A 16,950-nucleotide genomic window follows, 5' to 3' on the forward strand; every position below is an offset into this window, starting at 1 on the left:
GGGAAAAAATATGAAGGTTGTAAAAAGGAAGGACGCCCCATAGGGGACAAAAGTTCTCCTCGAAAGTCAAGCTGATGGTAGGTGACAAGCAAAAGAGTGGACCGACTGTCAGACATGGAGGTCTTTTATCAAACACATGATCCAGACAGTTTGCATCGGTCCCTTCTAAGTTTATCAGATAATTTGGGTAGACAGGTCCTTTTTGCACGAAAGGCAGACTCTGCTGACCAAGCCAGGAGTGTAAATTAGGCTTTTCATAGTAGGTAGCATAGGTCAGAAGGAAAGCAAGTAGATTACATTTTACCTCTAGCAGATGCACCACTTCTTCACGTTCTTTTTCAGCTTCAGCCTGAACCTGAAAATAAGAGATAGCATATTTAGTTTAGCTGTACGAATGCGATACCATTCACTCACACCCACCAAACCCAAATCTTCAGAAAGTAACTGCAACGTCAGTAAGACATTATAATTTCACATTGATACTAAAAGATTTGCCAAGATTTGGTTGGCAACGCTACTTCATCTAATTTCAGACAGATTTATTGATCCCATAGGGGAAATTCAGTATCTGAAAGGCAAAACTGTGAGTCACAGTTCACAGCAGTTACTCATAAGTGAGTAAAATTACAATGAAAACTCTTTGTTTGTAGGCAAACAGGAAATTGTGAGATACAGACAGGATATGATTGCCATGCATGTTGTATCAGCACGTCATTTGTGCATATATGCCTGTGTCGTGTATGTTAGTGAGGTAAAAGCTCTGTCAAACCCCTCCCTAGGGATCTGCACTGATGCGGTGTCTGCTGTCGTCTCTAATTGCTTTGTTTGCCTGTCTCTGCTCCTTCCTGAAAGGCCGCAGACACAAAGAAAAGCAAACAGTTCTGCAGCCATGATCCTATTATGTGACTGCACTGATTTTATCCAGAATATCTATTGCTTCCATGTCAGAAGAATATTTTCTTAGCCTTACGTCAACTTCTGCGGAAGGACTGGGAAAAAATGTGGCATATCATGATCATTAGATATGACATAATCAGTATCAAATTAATAAGATGTGAGTAACTAAACTGGTTCATAGTAGTGATCTGTGCTGTGAAAAGCATTCATTTCAAACTTCTTTGTCTTGCTAAATCTAAATTCATAGCTGGAAGTTTTAGAGTTTAAATAATTTTTATATCATGAACTAGCAATTAGGGCCAAAATGATTAGTCAACATTGTCAATAACAATAAAAAAACTGTTGACAAATATTTTTGTTGTCGAATAGTCGTTTGATATCATATGGGGTAATGTAAAAACAAGTTTGATATGCACAAGCAGTGGTTTACCGTTGCGAACAAATACACAAACACGTTGCAAATACTCGCAACACAACCAAATACAGAATCATGCAGCAAATACAACACAACCAAATACAGAAACATGCTGCAAGGGAATCATTATGAAAATTAACCATGGTTTTACTACGACAAAAAACATAGTTTAACCATGATATTTGTAGTTAAATTGTGGTTATAGAAATGGTAATCAGTTAGCTAAAAAACATGCTTACTGCACTTTTAATTAAATAATCATACAGATACATAAACCACCATTCTGTGTCCGTATTTGATTGTGTTGTGAGTATTTTCAGCATGATTCTGTATTTGGTTGTGAATATTTGCAGGGAATTTCTGTACTTGGTTGCACTGTGAGTATTTGCAGCACGTTTCTGTATTTGGTTGCGTTGTGAGTATTTGCAGCGCATTTTTGTATTTGGTTGTGAGTATTTGCTGCGCATTTCTGTATTTGGTTGTGTTGTAAGTATTTGCTGCATGTTGCTGCGTCTTTTTGCATTTGGCTGCATTGGGAGTATATGCAGGGCGTTACTGTACTTGGTTTCATTGTGAGTATTTGTAGCATGTTTCTGTATTTGGTTGTGAGTATTTGCTGCACGGTTCTCTATTTGATTGTGTTGTGAGTATTTGTAGGGCATTTCTGTATTTGTGTTGTGAGTATTTGCAAGATGATTCTGTATTTGGTTGCGTCGTGATTATTTGCAGCTTGATTAAGTATTTGGTTGTGTTGTGAGTATTTGCAGCATGACTCTGTATTTGGTAGCGTTGTGAGTATTTGTAGGGCATTTCTGTACTTGGTTGTGTTGTGAGTATTTGTAGGGCATTTCTGTACTTGGTTGTGTTGTGAGTATTTGCAGCGTGTTTCTGTATTTGGTTGTGTTGTGAGTATTTGTAGGGCATTTCTGTACTTGGTTATGTTGTGAGTATTTGTAGGGCATTTCTGTACTTGGTTGTGTTGTGAGTATTTGCAGCATTTTTCTGTATTTGGTTGTGTTGTGAATATTTGTAGGGCATTTCTGTACTTGGTTGTGTTGTGAGTATTTGCAGCGTGTTTCTGTATTTGGTTATGTTGTGAGTATTTGTAGGGCATTTCTGTACTTGGTTGTGTTGTGAGTATTTGTAGGGCATTTCTGTACTTGGTTGTGTTGTGAGTATTTGCAGCGTGTTTCTGTATTTGGTTGTGTTGTGAGTATTTGTAGGGCATTTCTGTACTTGGTTGTGTTGTGAGTATTTTCAGCGTGTTTCTGTATTTGGTTGTGTTGTGAATATTTGTAGGGCATTTCTGTACTTGGTTGTGTTGTGAGTATTTTCAGCGTGTTTCTGTATTTGGTTGTGTTGTGAATATTTGTAGGGCATTTCTGTACTTGGTTGTGTTGTGAGTATTTTCAGCGTGTTTCTGTATTTGGTTGTGTTGTGAGTATTTGTAGGGCATTTCTGTACTTGGTTGTGTTGTGAGTATTTTCAGCGTGTTTCTGTATTTGGTTGTGTTGTGAATATTTGTAGGGCATTTCTGTACTTGGTTGTGTTGTGAGTATTTTCAGCGTGTTTCTGTATTTGGTTGTGTTGTGAGTATTTGTAGGGCATTTCTGTACTTGGTTGTGTTGTGAGTATTTTCAGCGTGTTTCTGTATTTGGTTGTGTTGTGAGTATTTGTAGGGCATTTCTGTACTTGGTTGTGTTGTGAGTATTTTCAGCGTGTTTCTGTATTTGGTTGTGTTGTGAGTATTTGTAGGGCATTTCTGTACTTGGTTGTGTTGTGAGTATTTTCAGCGTGTTTCTGTATTTGGTTGTGTTGTGAATATTTGTAGGGCATTTCTGTACTTGGTTGTGTTGTGAGTATTTTCAGCGTGTTTCTGTATTTGGTTGTGTTGTGAATATTTGTAGGGCATTTCTGTACTTGGTTGTGTTGTGAGTATTTTCAGCGTGTTTCTGTATTTGGTTGTGTTGTGAATATTTGTAGGGCATTTCTTTACTTGGTTGTGTTGTGAGTATTTTCAGCGTGTTTCTGTATTTGGTTGTGTTGTGAATATTTGTAGGGCATTTCTGTACTTGGTTGTGTTGTGAGTATTTTCAGCGTGTTTCTGTATTTGGTTGTGTTGTGAATATTTGTAGGGCATTTCTGTACTTGGTTGTGTTGTGAGTATTTGCAGCGCGTTTCTGTATTTGGTTGTGTTGTGAATATTTGCAGCATGTTTCTGTATTTGGTTGTGTTGTGAGTATTTGTAGGGCATTTCTGTACTTGGTTGTGTTGTGAGTATTTTCAGCGTGTTTCTGTATTTGGTTGTGTTGTGAGTATTTGTAGGGCATTTCTGTACTTGGTTGTGTTGTGAGTATTTTCAGCGTGTTTCTGTATTTGGTTGTGTTGTGAGTATTTGTAGGGCATTTCTGTACTTGGTTGTGTTGTGAGTATTTTCAGCGTGTTTCTGTATTTGGTTGTGTTGTGAATATTTGTAGGGCATTTCTATACTTGGTTGTGTTGTGAGTATTTTCAGCGTGTTTCTGTATTTGGTTGTGTTGTGAATATTTGTAGGGCATTTCTGTACTTGGTTGTGTTGTGAGTATTTTCAGCGTGTTTCTGTATTTGGTTGTGTTGTGAATATTTGTAGGGCATTTCTTTACTTGGTTGTGTTGTGAGTATTTTCAGCGTGTTTCTGTATTTGGTTGTGTTGTGAATATTTGTAGGGCATTTCTGTACTTGGTTGTGTTGTGAGTATTTTCAGCGTGTTTCTGTATTTGGTTGTGTTGTGAATATTTGTAGGGCATTTCTGTACTTGGTTGTGTTGTGAGTATTTGCAGCGCGTTTCTGTATTTGGTTGTGTTGTGAATATTTGCAGCATGTTTCTGTATTTGGTTGTGTTGTGAGTATTTGTAGGGCATTTCTGTACTTGGTTGTGTTGTGAGTATTTGCAGCGTGTTTCTGTATTTGGTTGTGTTGTGAGTATTTGTAGGGCATTTCTGTATTTGGTTGTGTTGTGAGTATTTGTAGGGCATTTCTGTACTTGGTTGTGTTGTGAGTATTTGCAGCATGTTTCTGTATTTGGTTGTGTTGTGAGTATTTGTAGGGCATTTCTGTACTTGGTTGTGTTGTGAGTATTTGCAGCGTGTTTCTGTATTTGGTTGTGTTGTGAGTATTTGTAGGGCATTTCTGTACTTGGTTGTGTTGTGAGTATTTGCAGCGTGTTTCTGTATTTGGTTGTGTTGTGAGTATTTGTAGGGCATTTCTGTACTTGGTTGTGTTGTGAGTATTTGCAGCATGTTTCTGTATTTGGTTGTGTTGTGAATATTTGTAGGGCATTTCTGTATTTGGTTGTGTTGTGAATATTTGTAGGGCATTTCTTTACTTGGTTGTGTTGTGAGTATTTTCAGCGTGTTTCTGTATTTGGTTGTGTTGTGAATATTTGTAGGGCATTTCTGTACTTGGTTGTGTTGTGAGTATTTGCAGCGCGTTTCTGTATTTGGTTGTGTTGTGAATATTTGCAGCATGTTTCTGTATTTGGTTGTGTTGTGAGTATTTGTAGGGCATTTCTGTACTTGGTTGTGTTGTGAGTATTTGCAGCGTGTTTCTGTATTTGGTTGTGTTGTGAGTATTTGTAGGGCATTTCTGTATTTGGTTGTGTTGTGAGTATTTGTAGGGCATTTCTGTACTTGGTTGTGTTGTGAGTATTTGCAGCATGTTTCTGTATTTGGTTGTGTTGTGAATATTTGTAGGGCATTTCTGTATTTGGTTGTGTTGTGAGTATTTGCAGCGTGTTTCTGTATTTGGTTGTGTTGTAAGTATTTGTAGGGCATTTCTGTACTTGGTTGCATTGTGAGTCTCAGCACGTTTATGTATTTGGTTGTGTTGGGAGTATTTGCAGCACGATTCTGTATTTTGTTGTGTTGTGAGTAGTGTTGCTTTCGTCAATGAAAATTAAGACTAAATATTGTCATAGAACGAACCTTTATCACGTGAATAAAACGAGACAAGACGAAACGAAACGAAAATGCTGATCATGTGACGATGACTATAATAAAATGTATAATGCAATATCGTTGACGAATAAAAATGAGACTAAATGTGGTTTACAAAATAAAAACTATGCTAAAATGTCTCTTCATTTTCGTTGACGAAAACGAGACGAAACAAAATGTTATAACGTTACATTCATGTGCGCATGTCCAGTAGCTAGCTTTATCCCTTCTAGCCTAAACCACAGGCGACGTCACTTTCTCAAGCCCCACTCGCGGAATTTTCTAGATAGAAGACGACTACAAACAAAGTTAAGTCTGACACAGAGAAAGGGACCGATGGCCGGCCAGCTGTGGTTCGTCTTTGGGAAAAAAAGAAGAAAGGACACACACTTTTTAGTAGTGATGGGATAATGAAGCCTTTCGAAGCACCAAAGCGTTCCCCTCAAAAGTATCTTAAAAGCTTCATTACGCAAAGCTTTTCAACACGTTGTACACTAATGACATGTTGTGGTAAGGTGGAAAACATTTATTTTGCATCTCCGATGTCTAAGTGACAGTTTCATAAAATAACCATAAGAAATATTTTACTTACACAAGGTATAAATGAATTAATCTGTAAATAAACTTATACAAGTACAAGCATGATTCGTGTAGGCATAGATCAAAGTAAATTAAGAATATTGTTAAGTTGACTAATATTATTAATTAGTGCTTTTGAAGCGGGCATTACTACAAAATGAACATGCACAAAACTACACGTGTACATATTTATTCGTATTATGATTTATTCTTAATAAAGAAGTGTATGACGCTTGAAACCTGCGCAAGGCGTTCGTGTTATTTGAATCAGAATACGAAGCAGTCACGTTTGCGAAAACGAAGCTTCGGACGTCACAGGTCACATGGTTATGGCAAAACGAATCAAGCTCCGGTACAGTGGCTCACTGTGAGATGTTTTGTTTTTTGAGACAAGCTTCGAAGCTACTGTGTCGAACGTCACATCACTAATTTAGCATGTTATTGTAGCTCGAGCATTCAAACACCTTGTTTCCCTTTGTTAAACTTGAATGTATCAATTTTTTCTGGCATTGTCATGTGATGCTATTTTATTTATTTTATTTTATTTATTGTTTTTATTTATTTTATTTCAATTTCAATGTGTGTGTACTTCTAACATGTTTGGTAGGTAAAATAAATGAGAGTCTGGAATGGAAGTATTAGACTAAAACTAAAATTAAAATCAGCCGCCAAAAACAACACTAGTTGTGAGTATTTGCAGCGTGTTTCTGTATTTGGTTGTGTTGTAAGTATTTGTAGGGCATTTCTGTACTTGGTTGTGTTGTGAGTATTTGCAGCGTGTTTATGTATTTGGTTGTGTTGTGAGTACTTGCAGCACGATTCTGTATTTAGTTGCATTGTGAGTATTTGCAGCATGATTCAATCAGCGTCAGGGGTTTGGTGTTGTGGACTTTCCTACTGGTGCAGGGATGTGAGGGAGGCGGAGCGAAAGTCCACAACACCAAACCCCTGACGCTGATTGGTTGGAACACTGTTTGTTTATCTGTGGAAAGGTTGGTAGTGCCGATTGTTTTTTTGGCATATCTCGAACCCTAGGCTGACCAGAGAGACACGGTTTTTTCACAAACAATTTATGGGGCAGGCAGCGAGCGGATCGTGATGAAAGGTCAGCTGAAATTGACACTTTATGTTTCAGGCTAGAAATCGCTGATACAACCTTTAAAGCAAGCAGCTTTACAGTATTAAACACAAAAAAGTGTCATTGTCACTTTCTGTTAGAATTACAATTTGATTTTCTCATATAAAGCACCTCTGTGTGTATGTTTGCATGTAAAATATAATAAAAGAATATATATATATATATATATATATATATATATATATATATATAAAATATGTATAACTCAACATTAAGGAATTGCAAAGCCTGAACAACTGATCAAAGCCTACTGAATAATCTGTGAAATAATCTACATTTAGTAGATGAATCATTCTAATAATCGTTGGATTAATTGATTATCAAAAATGATCAAATTATCAAAACAAATAATATTTATTTCACACGTCTGCATAAAAGACAAAATTATTGGCTGGATATTACATATGAAAAATATGTTTCAAAAGGAATCTAACAAATTTGCATAAATGATGACAGCCTGTTATAAAGTTTCCAAGACAGTTTTAATGTGACCTTCAAAGTCACAATCTGTTATATAAATAAATAAAAATCAACCCCTGGGACATATAGTGACTGTATTTAAAGAAACAGCCATATGTGTGTGTGCAGGCATGTTTGAGGTTTACCAATGTTCTTACCTTCTGCAGAAGGTTGATCTCCTGCTGTCTGGAGTTAAGGAAAGCCAAGGCCTGCTCATGCTCTGCCTCCAGTTGCTGCCGCCGATCTGCAGCCTCTCGCATATGCTGAGAAAAACGAAAAACAGAAATTAGAATTAGGACACGTGTGTCATGCATCTGTAGAAACTCCTGCTTTCTTAAAGATAGATTATAAAACAAACCATTGATCATTGTTCTAAGCCGCTGTTTTCAGACTGTGGACAAAGATCTAGGAAAAGAATCATGAATAACCACACAGCGGCTTTAACAGACACATTAAGTGCAATAGTGACAGTGAGTAATGACACCAACAGCCACTGATGGAGAAGCATGTGGTAAATACAACATGTTCTGTGAAAATACTGAAAACTGAGAACGGCACGATAAAAACTGATTAATGAAAAACAATAAACAATGTCTAATGGACTGTTTGGGTTCAAGTTTCCTTCTCCCTTATTCAAGATTCAGTTAAACTGGACAGGAGTAGCACCGAGGCATATCAGATGTGTTGTGAGGCTTAAAAGCTTAAGCTTATAAGGTCTAAGATCCATTTTTTCTCCCCATTTCTCTCACTGTCGTTATCTCCATCCTCTTCAAGAGAGTTAAAGCCTCTTTTCTTTTCTTTGCTGACTTTGGTGGGGTTTTAACGCACATACACACCTCACACACTCACATGGCTATACACGCAATGCTTTGCATATTCATTAAAATAGGAGAAGCTGAAGAGCTTCAGAGGATGGAAACAACTACATTTTTATTTGTATTTGTTACAAATGTGCAAATATTGAAATTAATTAGCTACATAATAACATAACAAACAGTGAGCTACTTAGCTACTTCAATTTAAATTCATGTAATTTCGAACCATGATTTTCTTTTGTAAAACATACTGTAAAATATATTTTGACTAACATTTCTGTCCACACAACTGTCCAATGTTATTTTGGACCACACTGTCTTTAATTGCATGGGGGAAAATACTAATAAAAAGCACTGGGGCATTTTATCAAAAAAATATCTTTCTTGTTTCACTGAAAAAAAGTCATGGATTGACATGAGGGTCAGTAAATGACATAATTTTAAGAATTTAGGATTTGAAATAGATGAGTTCAAAGGAAACATTTCAGATGAAAATTCAAGAAGCTCATTTTTTTTTTTTTTTAAGAAAGTTTTTTTCAGTTCAGCTGCTGCAACACTGTCTGGGACGATTATGCATTTCTGAGGAGCAAAAAACATCTTCAAACAACATCAAAAAGACTCCTAAAATTGTACAGAAAACCTTGTTTTCTGCTCGGCTCATTGCTATACTACTTCGGATTCTTTGTCTCGTCTCATCTCTTCTGTAATCTTTTATCACAGTCAATAATAAAAAAGGTAGGAGAGAAAAATACATATTTCTCATTTCATAGATGAGCCGTCAATTTCTTGTTATAAGATATTTTTTCCTCTCGAGACACATGACACAAGCAGTCAATAAAGCGACAAGTGCAGGAACACTTTTCATTGAAAAATGAGTCAGCAACATGACGCTGGCAGAAACAAGTCAGATAAATGAAACATCATTATCTCAGCTGGTATCAGCTTTTCATTTTAAGAGCAAGATGCTATCATTAGGAAATGTGATCTTAAACAATACAGATAGTTTATTAGATATTAGAAAAGCTGCCATAGGGAGTTTAATGATATAATAAACAGTCAGTTTGCAGTATTTGACAAGGCTGTCTCTGTCCTCAAAACTCTTACAATTCATTGCCATTCTAAGATTAAACTTTGAGATGCATAATAACATAACATACTGAATGCTGGTTGGATTTGAATCTATACTCAAACTACTATTTAACCAATATCCAACAATGAACTTACCTTTAGGACCTGCTCAAGGTTCTCCAGTTTGTCTTGGAGCTGAGCCTTCTCCTGTCTGGCAGAGTCTCTCTCTTGACTCACACAACCGAAAGCCTTTCTGAGCTGATCATAGTCTGACTTCACCTAAGAGTTGGAAACAAAATAAGGATGTATAAAGTGTCTGAAGTCACAGAAAACTTATATAAATGTCGCTGAAACAATAAAATGCAGAGTTAACAGAGGAACCTTGGCCTGACTTCAGATGTTGGACATTTAATTATAAGCACAACAAAGGGAAGAAAATGGCTGACTCTGCAACAGTGCTTAAATGTGTTTTACAATGGACTGTGAGAGCATATTGTACAATGAGTGTAGGTCTAAGCAGAATTTTTTTGAAACAGAATTAATCTTTTTGAAAGATTATTCTGTAGTTATTTTTCACTCCCATAAAAGGTACAGTGATTCTTTATAAGGCTTGAAACATAACTCTGCCGCACTGTAGGCTATATAATAAAAATTCAGGTGATTTGTATCTAAGGCAACAGCTCTAAAAATAAAGAATCAGTGTTCAAGAAAGTCTTTGACTTTTACATTGACTCACAACACTGGCAGAGCTCATAGAAACACAACCAATCACCTGATGAGTGCAGATGAGGGTCAACTCAGGACAGAGTCAAACAGGAATCCATCCACCAATCAAAATTTACCACTCAATATATCACACACTTGTGGCGGCATCATTCTGTCACACGCCCGTACTCTCTCTCATTTATTAGCACACATTTCATCCGTTCCGGCTGGGGAGGTTGATTCGCATCTTGTATCGATCTTAGATCGGTATATGAGATTGCGCGTGGTGCCGACGCGTGTGACAAACTGACCCGTCCCACTTGGGGTTATTTACCTACTCTCCTCGGCCTTGTTAGCACCGCTGAATGCTGGGAAATGAGCCTTTGATCGCTGAGGGAATGGGAATGGGAGCGGGCAGCACTACCTGATTAAACAGAAGACATTTTATCTCAGACGCTTGTCTGGGGTTGTGACAGATGGCCCTTTTTGCTGTTAGAGGAGAAGAGCCGCCTGTGGATTATTCAGAAAGAGACTGCCAAACCATGGCGTGGCTTGCAAAAAAAGCACCAGTGAAAATGACACTATTAACACACTGAGTGCCATGGGCTGCCAATCTCAGTAGATTCACTACTCACATTTATATCCCTATTCAGGTGTCACTGGATTCCCTTCACAGTATGGTCGAGTTTAAAGGAGTTTACTTCCAGAACAAAAAATTACAGATAATTTACTCACCACCTTGTCATCAAAGATGTATATGTCTTTCTTTCGTCAGTCATAAAGAAATTATTTTTTGAGGCAAACATTTCAGGATTTTTCTCCATACAGTGGACTTTAATGATGCCCATGAATTTGAACTTCCAAAATGCAGTTTAAATGCAGATTCAAAGGGCTCTAAATGATCCCAGCCAAGGAAGAATGGTCTTATCTAGTGAAACGATTGGTTATTTTCTAAATAAATATAAAATTTATATACACTTTTTAATCTCAAACGCTCATCTTGTCTAGCTCTGCATGGACTCTGGGAGTCTGGGTCAATACAGTTAGGGTATGTCAAAAAACTCCCATCTCATTTTCTCCTCCAACTTCAAAACCGTGATTTTTTTTTTTTTACATACCCTAACTGTCATACACCAGAATACACAGAGTTCACGCAGTGCTAGACAAGACGAGCATTTGAGGTTAAAATGCATATAAATTGTATTTATTTTAGAAATGAATGGATCATTTCGCTACATACAGTAAGACCCTTCTTCCTAAGCTGGGATATTATAGAGCCCTTTGAAGCTGCATTTAAACTGCATAGAAGTCCACTATATGAAGAATGATACAGAATTTTTTTCCTCAAAAAACATAATTTCTTTACGACTGAAGAAAGAAAGGGGGTGAGTTAATTATCTGTAAATTTTTGCTCTGGAAGTAAATTTCTCATTTAAGTCTGATTATCTCCAATGTCCATTTGGGCATGCTTGTCACATCACGGAGGCCGATTTCAAACCATAATAAATGCATACAGGCAAAACGCTATTCAGTTTCAATGGACTAAATCTGGTCAAAACAAACAAGGTGGATATATTGACCAGAAAGGGATGTGATAAGATCAATACTAGTGATGAGATGCAGAGAAGAGCCCTTTGGGCATATGTTCCTAGAAGAGCTGTGTAATGAGCAGCCATTGATCGGATGAGCTCAGCTGGTGTGTGATGCTGGACATCTCTTACCTTCTCGTACTCTGTGGCCTTCAGGATGTGACTAAGCAGCTCACGATTGAGCCGTTTTCTCTCCAGCAAAGCATCCTGAAGCTCATTCTTCTGAAAAGAGGAAAAAGAAAAAGGAGTCAGCTCATTGTCATCATCTTATCTATCTATCTATCTATCTATCTATCTATCTATCTATCTATCTATCTATCTATCTATCTATCTATAATACTAAAATATATCATCCAAGGAAAAGAAAGATCATTATATAAATCTCCTTGTAAACAACAGGGTGCATATATGTGACTGATTAGAGAATTCATAAACCCATGGGTGATGAACACAGTGATAAAACACAAATCTCTTTAGCCTATAGTTAATAAAGGTGGGAGCTCATTTTGCCATTCATCACTGGCTGTGTTTAAAGAGCCACCCAAATCTCAAAACATCTAACACAGCGTGTATGAAAAATTAATCAATACTTCATGGAGAATGGCACTCTGCAGCAATTACCACAGACCAGGATTCAATTTGTTGGTAGATTACCTTTTTAATTGGATTGAGGTCATTTATGCTTCTTTTCTGAAGTGTATAATTTTTTTTTCCGCCACTAGCATCACTAAATGAAACTGTAAAAATAATGACTGTTTCCAAACAGGTTTCCCAAACCTTCCCGCTCTTGGCCATTAGTCGGATAGTTAAACAGACATCTCGCTCCATTCCATTGAGCCAATGTTTCAATGTTGGCAACTTCAAACAACCTAAATGTTTTGAAAGCTACAGAGCTCCTGCATTTATAGTTATGGGGAATTCACTTGTTTGGCTTAAAGGAGTTTAAGGAGTTCATTTCCAGAACAAAAATTTTGATAATTTACTCAACCCCTTGTCAACCAAGATGTTCATGTCTTTCTTTTTTCATTTGTAAAGAAATTGTTTTTTGAGGGAAACATTTCAGTATTTCTCTCCATGTAGAGGACCTCTATGGTGCCCCTGAGTTTGAACTTCCAAAATGCAGTTTCAGTGCAGCTTCAAAGATCTCTAAACGATCCCAGCCAAGAAAGAAGGGTCTTATCTAGCTAAACGATTGGTTATTTTCTTAAGAAATTGGCAATTTTTACAGTTTTTAACCTCAAATGCTCATCTTGTCTAGCTCTGTGTCAACTCTGTATATTTGTTTTTTTTTTATGACAGTTAGGGTAGGTCGGAAAACTCCCATCTCATTTTCTTCTCCAATTTCAAAATCATCCTACAATGCTTTTTTAACTTTTTTTGTAAGAGATGTAGGGTGATTTTGAAGTTAAAAGAGAAAATGAGATGGGAATTTTTCAACCTACCCTAAATGTCATGAACTGGAGTTGATGCAGAGCTAGGCAAGACAAGCATTCGAGGTTACAAAGTTTATAAATTGTAATTTTTTTTTTTTTTTAAATAACCGCTAGATAAGACCCTTCTTCCTCGGCTGGGATTATTTAGAGCCCTTTGAAGCTGCATTTAAACTGCATTTTGGAAGTTAAAATTAGGGGGCACCATAGAAGTCCACTTTAAGGAAAGAAATCCTGAAATGTTTTCCTCAAAAAACATAATTTCTTTACAACTGAAGAAGACATGAACATATTGGATGACAAGGGGGTGAGTAAATATGTAAATTTCTGTTCTGGAAGTGAATTTTTCCTTTAATATAACATAAATTTGGTCTCTTACTGAAATGTGTAGTAGGAAACCCAAGAGAGATATACGTTATTATCGTTTTATAGATATTTTGTACTAAGGAGAAATGCATTATTTTTATGACGTGAAATAGTTGCACTCTGGCTAAAAATAGCAACAGGTAATGCCAATAGCTCACAGAGTGAAACTATTTAAGCCCATATGTATAAAGGAATGTTGATTTTTAAAATAAAAGTAAATCTTCCATGGGTTTTCTACTACATACTTCAGTAAGAGGCATAATTTATGTTATTAAGCCATACAAGAAGTCTTAATACCCAGGGTTCCCTTTAAACAAAACCGGCAATGAGAAAGGCAATGAAAATCATCTCAGTCATGTACAACAACTCATATCTCACCGCACTATATCTACTCATAAATGCACTAGAGGAAGCTCAGAAAGCCATTTCAAACCCTAATTTGATTGTTTAACACAGCCATCCATCTCTTGAAGTTTTCAAAGTGCCACACCCCGGCTGAACTCTCCAAGCGTCTCTGACTCAGCATCCTGTCCCTTCCTGACTAGCTCACATGTCACAGTATATCAGGTGGCAGGTTTGTTCAACAGCAACTAGAGGAGCATTTGAACTTTCTTGTCAGAAGCTCTGTCTGTCAACCACAGTGTCACCCCGGACATGACAGCTACAGCACGAGGGCAGCGCACACTCGGCTGCCTGCAAACGGTGACCACCGCAGACCTCCCACGGGATCACGTGTAGCATATCCACATATACATTTGGGAACATTTCAGCCATCATGTTCTATTATGAAAGGACAGTCTTTAACCTCTGCTCAAGGGACCTTTAAGAAGCTGCCGAAACTGGCTGCACATTGAAACCAGGAGTAAAAAATATGCAGTTCGCTGCGCAGTCACGGCTGATTAAACGCAGCTTTAATGTGGTAAAGATTAGACTACCATGGGATTATCAACTGAAACTCTCACAGGGCTGTGAGTTAAAGCAGCGGCACGTATCATACCCAGGAATCCTGTTCTGATTTCCATATGGATGGCTCAAGAAGCAGAATGGCGAACGAAGGAGGCGGTCTTGGGAAGAGAGAGAGAGAGCAAAAGCGTGCCACAAGAATGGACTAATTCGAGCAGACACGGCTGCCTGATCCCCACCCTCCAGTTTGGCCCCTGGTTCTGCAGCTGCTCAGAAAAGCTTTGCTCATCCTTCTACAACATTCACTGAGATGAGGCTCTTTACATGGCCAACCACTGCAGCATTGTGGATGCATATAGGGTGTGTGGGTGTTGTTATACAACCACAGACGTATAACAGGAGAAACAGGGATGCAGTAAATCTGTGGGTCAAGTCGAACCGTGAAGAGATTTTCAATACATTTTAGTTATGTTAAAGCAAATCAACTGAGTAAATGATTCTGTGTTAAAATATTAATAACATTTTAATTACAAATATTATAATTTATATTAATTATAACATTTACATTATAATTATTGTAATTATAACATCAATTACAACGTTTTTAAATACCTTTTTGTTTTCCTACTTTTTAAAAAATATATATATATAATTTACTTTTAATTTAGAATTTACTTTTATCACTTTTTATTTATTTATTTATTTTTTTTTATTTTTTTTTACAATTCTCTAACAATATACACTGCCATTCAAAAGATTGGGATTAGCAGGTTTTTTAATGTTTTAAAAATAATTCTTATGTGCTCATCAGGGCTGATTTAGTTATCAAAAATACAGAAAAAATTAATTTGTGAAATATTATTACAGTTTAAAATAATGGTGTTCCATATTAATATATTTTTAAATATAATTATTTACAGTAAATGCTGCTCCACACAAACAGTTATCGTTTACATAAACCAATTATTATTGTTTTATTGCAACTATATATGTATTTTAAGTCATTTTAAATTCTATTGTTCACTTACTTCTGTTTTTGTTAGCTCAAAATATATCCAATTACTTGATTAATCGTCAGAATCATCGACCAGTTACTCATTTACAAAAATAATCGATAGTGACAGCCCTAGTCTTGAGACACCAAAGTATACTATATTTATTAAAACTTTCCAAAAGTATTTCATGTCATATATCTATTTATTCATTGCTGTACCAGGGTACCGGCACTGGCGCACTGAGTACTTCACTCATTCTAACTAAAACAGGCTTGCACTGTGCACGTTTTATTCACCCACAATATATTCTATTCTTTAACATGGAGCCTGTAGTGGCAGAACTGTCAATCTTAGGTGACATCTCCAGTCTGTACCTGTAACAAACAGAAATCTTAGCCTCTGATCCTGCTGTGAAAGCTCAGGGCTCCTCTCCCGCTGAGAGCAGGTGGTTGCCATGACAGCTACAGGAGGTCGTGAGGGAGGCCGCATCCTCCCGTATCCTGTCACTGCACTAATGTATATACCGCAATAAGAAAATAAGGCACTTTAGCTGTTTGGCATGCCATGATGGAAAAATGCTCATTAGACAGATTTGATCCAATTAGACAGCTGTTTGTTACTTAGAGCATCTATACCTGTGACCTCTTGACATATCATCTCTATAAGACTCAAAACACGTTTCTCATACAACACGCTAATTAACCCCCCCCCCACCCCCAGCTCGTAGAAATTATTAGAGTAAATTAACTGTTGGACTAGCGGTGCTACTTTAATTGCAACACAAGAGTTTTATCAAATTAACATAGTTGACATAAAAGGATAAAGATGTTTCTCAAGGAGTCTTGAAAGCACGTTTGAGCATTTGCCACCAAGGAGCATGTGGTTTAAGATCAGACATGCTATTCCTGTGCTTTCCCATTAAACACCCACAGGATCTCCACTAATGAGGTGGTGTGCGGTAGCTTCATTCATACAAACAGCGGGGAGATGGTTGGTATCTTGCGTGCCCTTTACACATGTGAGACCAAATATTCAAAATATAGCTCTCATGTAGTCTAAAGTGCTTTAAAATCTGCAGAATTTCTTTGAAAGAATACTAAGGGTGTGTTCACACTTGTCATGTTTGGTTCGATTAAAACAAACTCTTGTGCGATTGCTCTATTAGTGGGGTTCATTTGAGTAAGTGTGAACGCTGCCATCTGAACCCTGGTGCGCACTATTCAAGCAGACTGAGGCTGCTAAAAAGATGGGTCTCGGTCCGCCTCCAAACAAACTCTGGTGCGGTTCGAATGAAATATGAACGCAACAAGGACCAAATACTTCTAAACAAACCAAAAGATGCGACGCTATATGACATGATTTAACGAAGGGAACAAGCGGTGTATCCAAAACAAAATGAAGAGAGGGCAAACGTGGACCAACAAGGAGGTAAAGTGCCTTTAATGAGCTCTTTGTGAGTTCGCAGGTAGTGAAACTCATTCACATGCAACAGTGCAGCGCACTTAGTCCAGCATATGGCATTAGGTGTAGTCGCTTTAAGTCGAATGCATATTTTTCTGTTCAGAGTGTTTGGTGAGTTCTGTCACAAAATATACGTCATTCAATGTATTTAAGGTT

The 16,950-nt window shown here is 37.2% G+C and overlaps 1 protein-coding gene across 1 annotated transcript in view; it reads right to left on the reverse strand.

The window, feature by feature from the left end:
- Nucleotides 1–16,950, reverse strand: part of rimbp2a (RIMS binding protein 2a) — a 56,081-nt gene that overhangs the window by 15,338 nt on the left and 23,793 nt on the right. Inside the window, exons 3-6 of the mRNA XM_073824016.1 lie at nt 11,772–11,861; nt 9,502–9,624; nt 7,621–7,725; nt 305–355 (exon numbers count right to left, since the gene is read on the reverse strand). Of these exons, the coding sequence (XP_073680117.1) occupies nt 305–355; nt 7,621–7,722 (153 nt within the window). The 5' untranslated portion in view covers nt 7,723–7,725; nt 9,502–9,624; nt 11,772–11,861. The remainder of the gene's footprint in view (nt 1–304; nt 356–7,620; nt 7,726–9,501; nt 9,625–11,771; nt 11,862–16,950) is intronic.

Source organism: Garra rufa, chromosome 19 (assembly GCF_049309525.1).
Source record: "Garra rufa chromosome 19, GarRuf1.0, whole genome shotgun sequence".
NCBI classification, from domain to species: domain Eukaryota; kingdom Metazoa; phylum Chordata; class Actinopteri; order Cypriniformes; family Cyprinidae; genus Garra; species Garra rufa.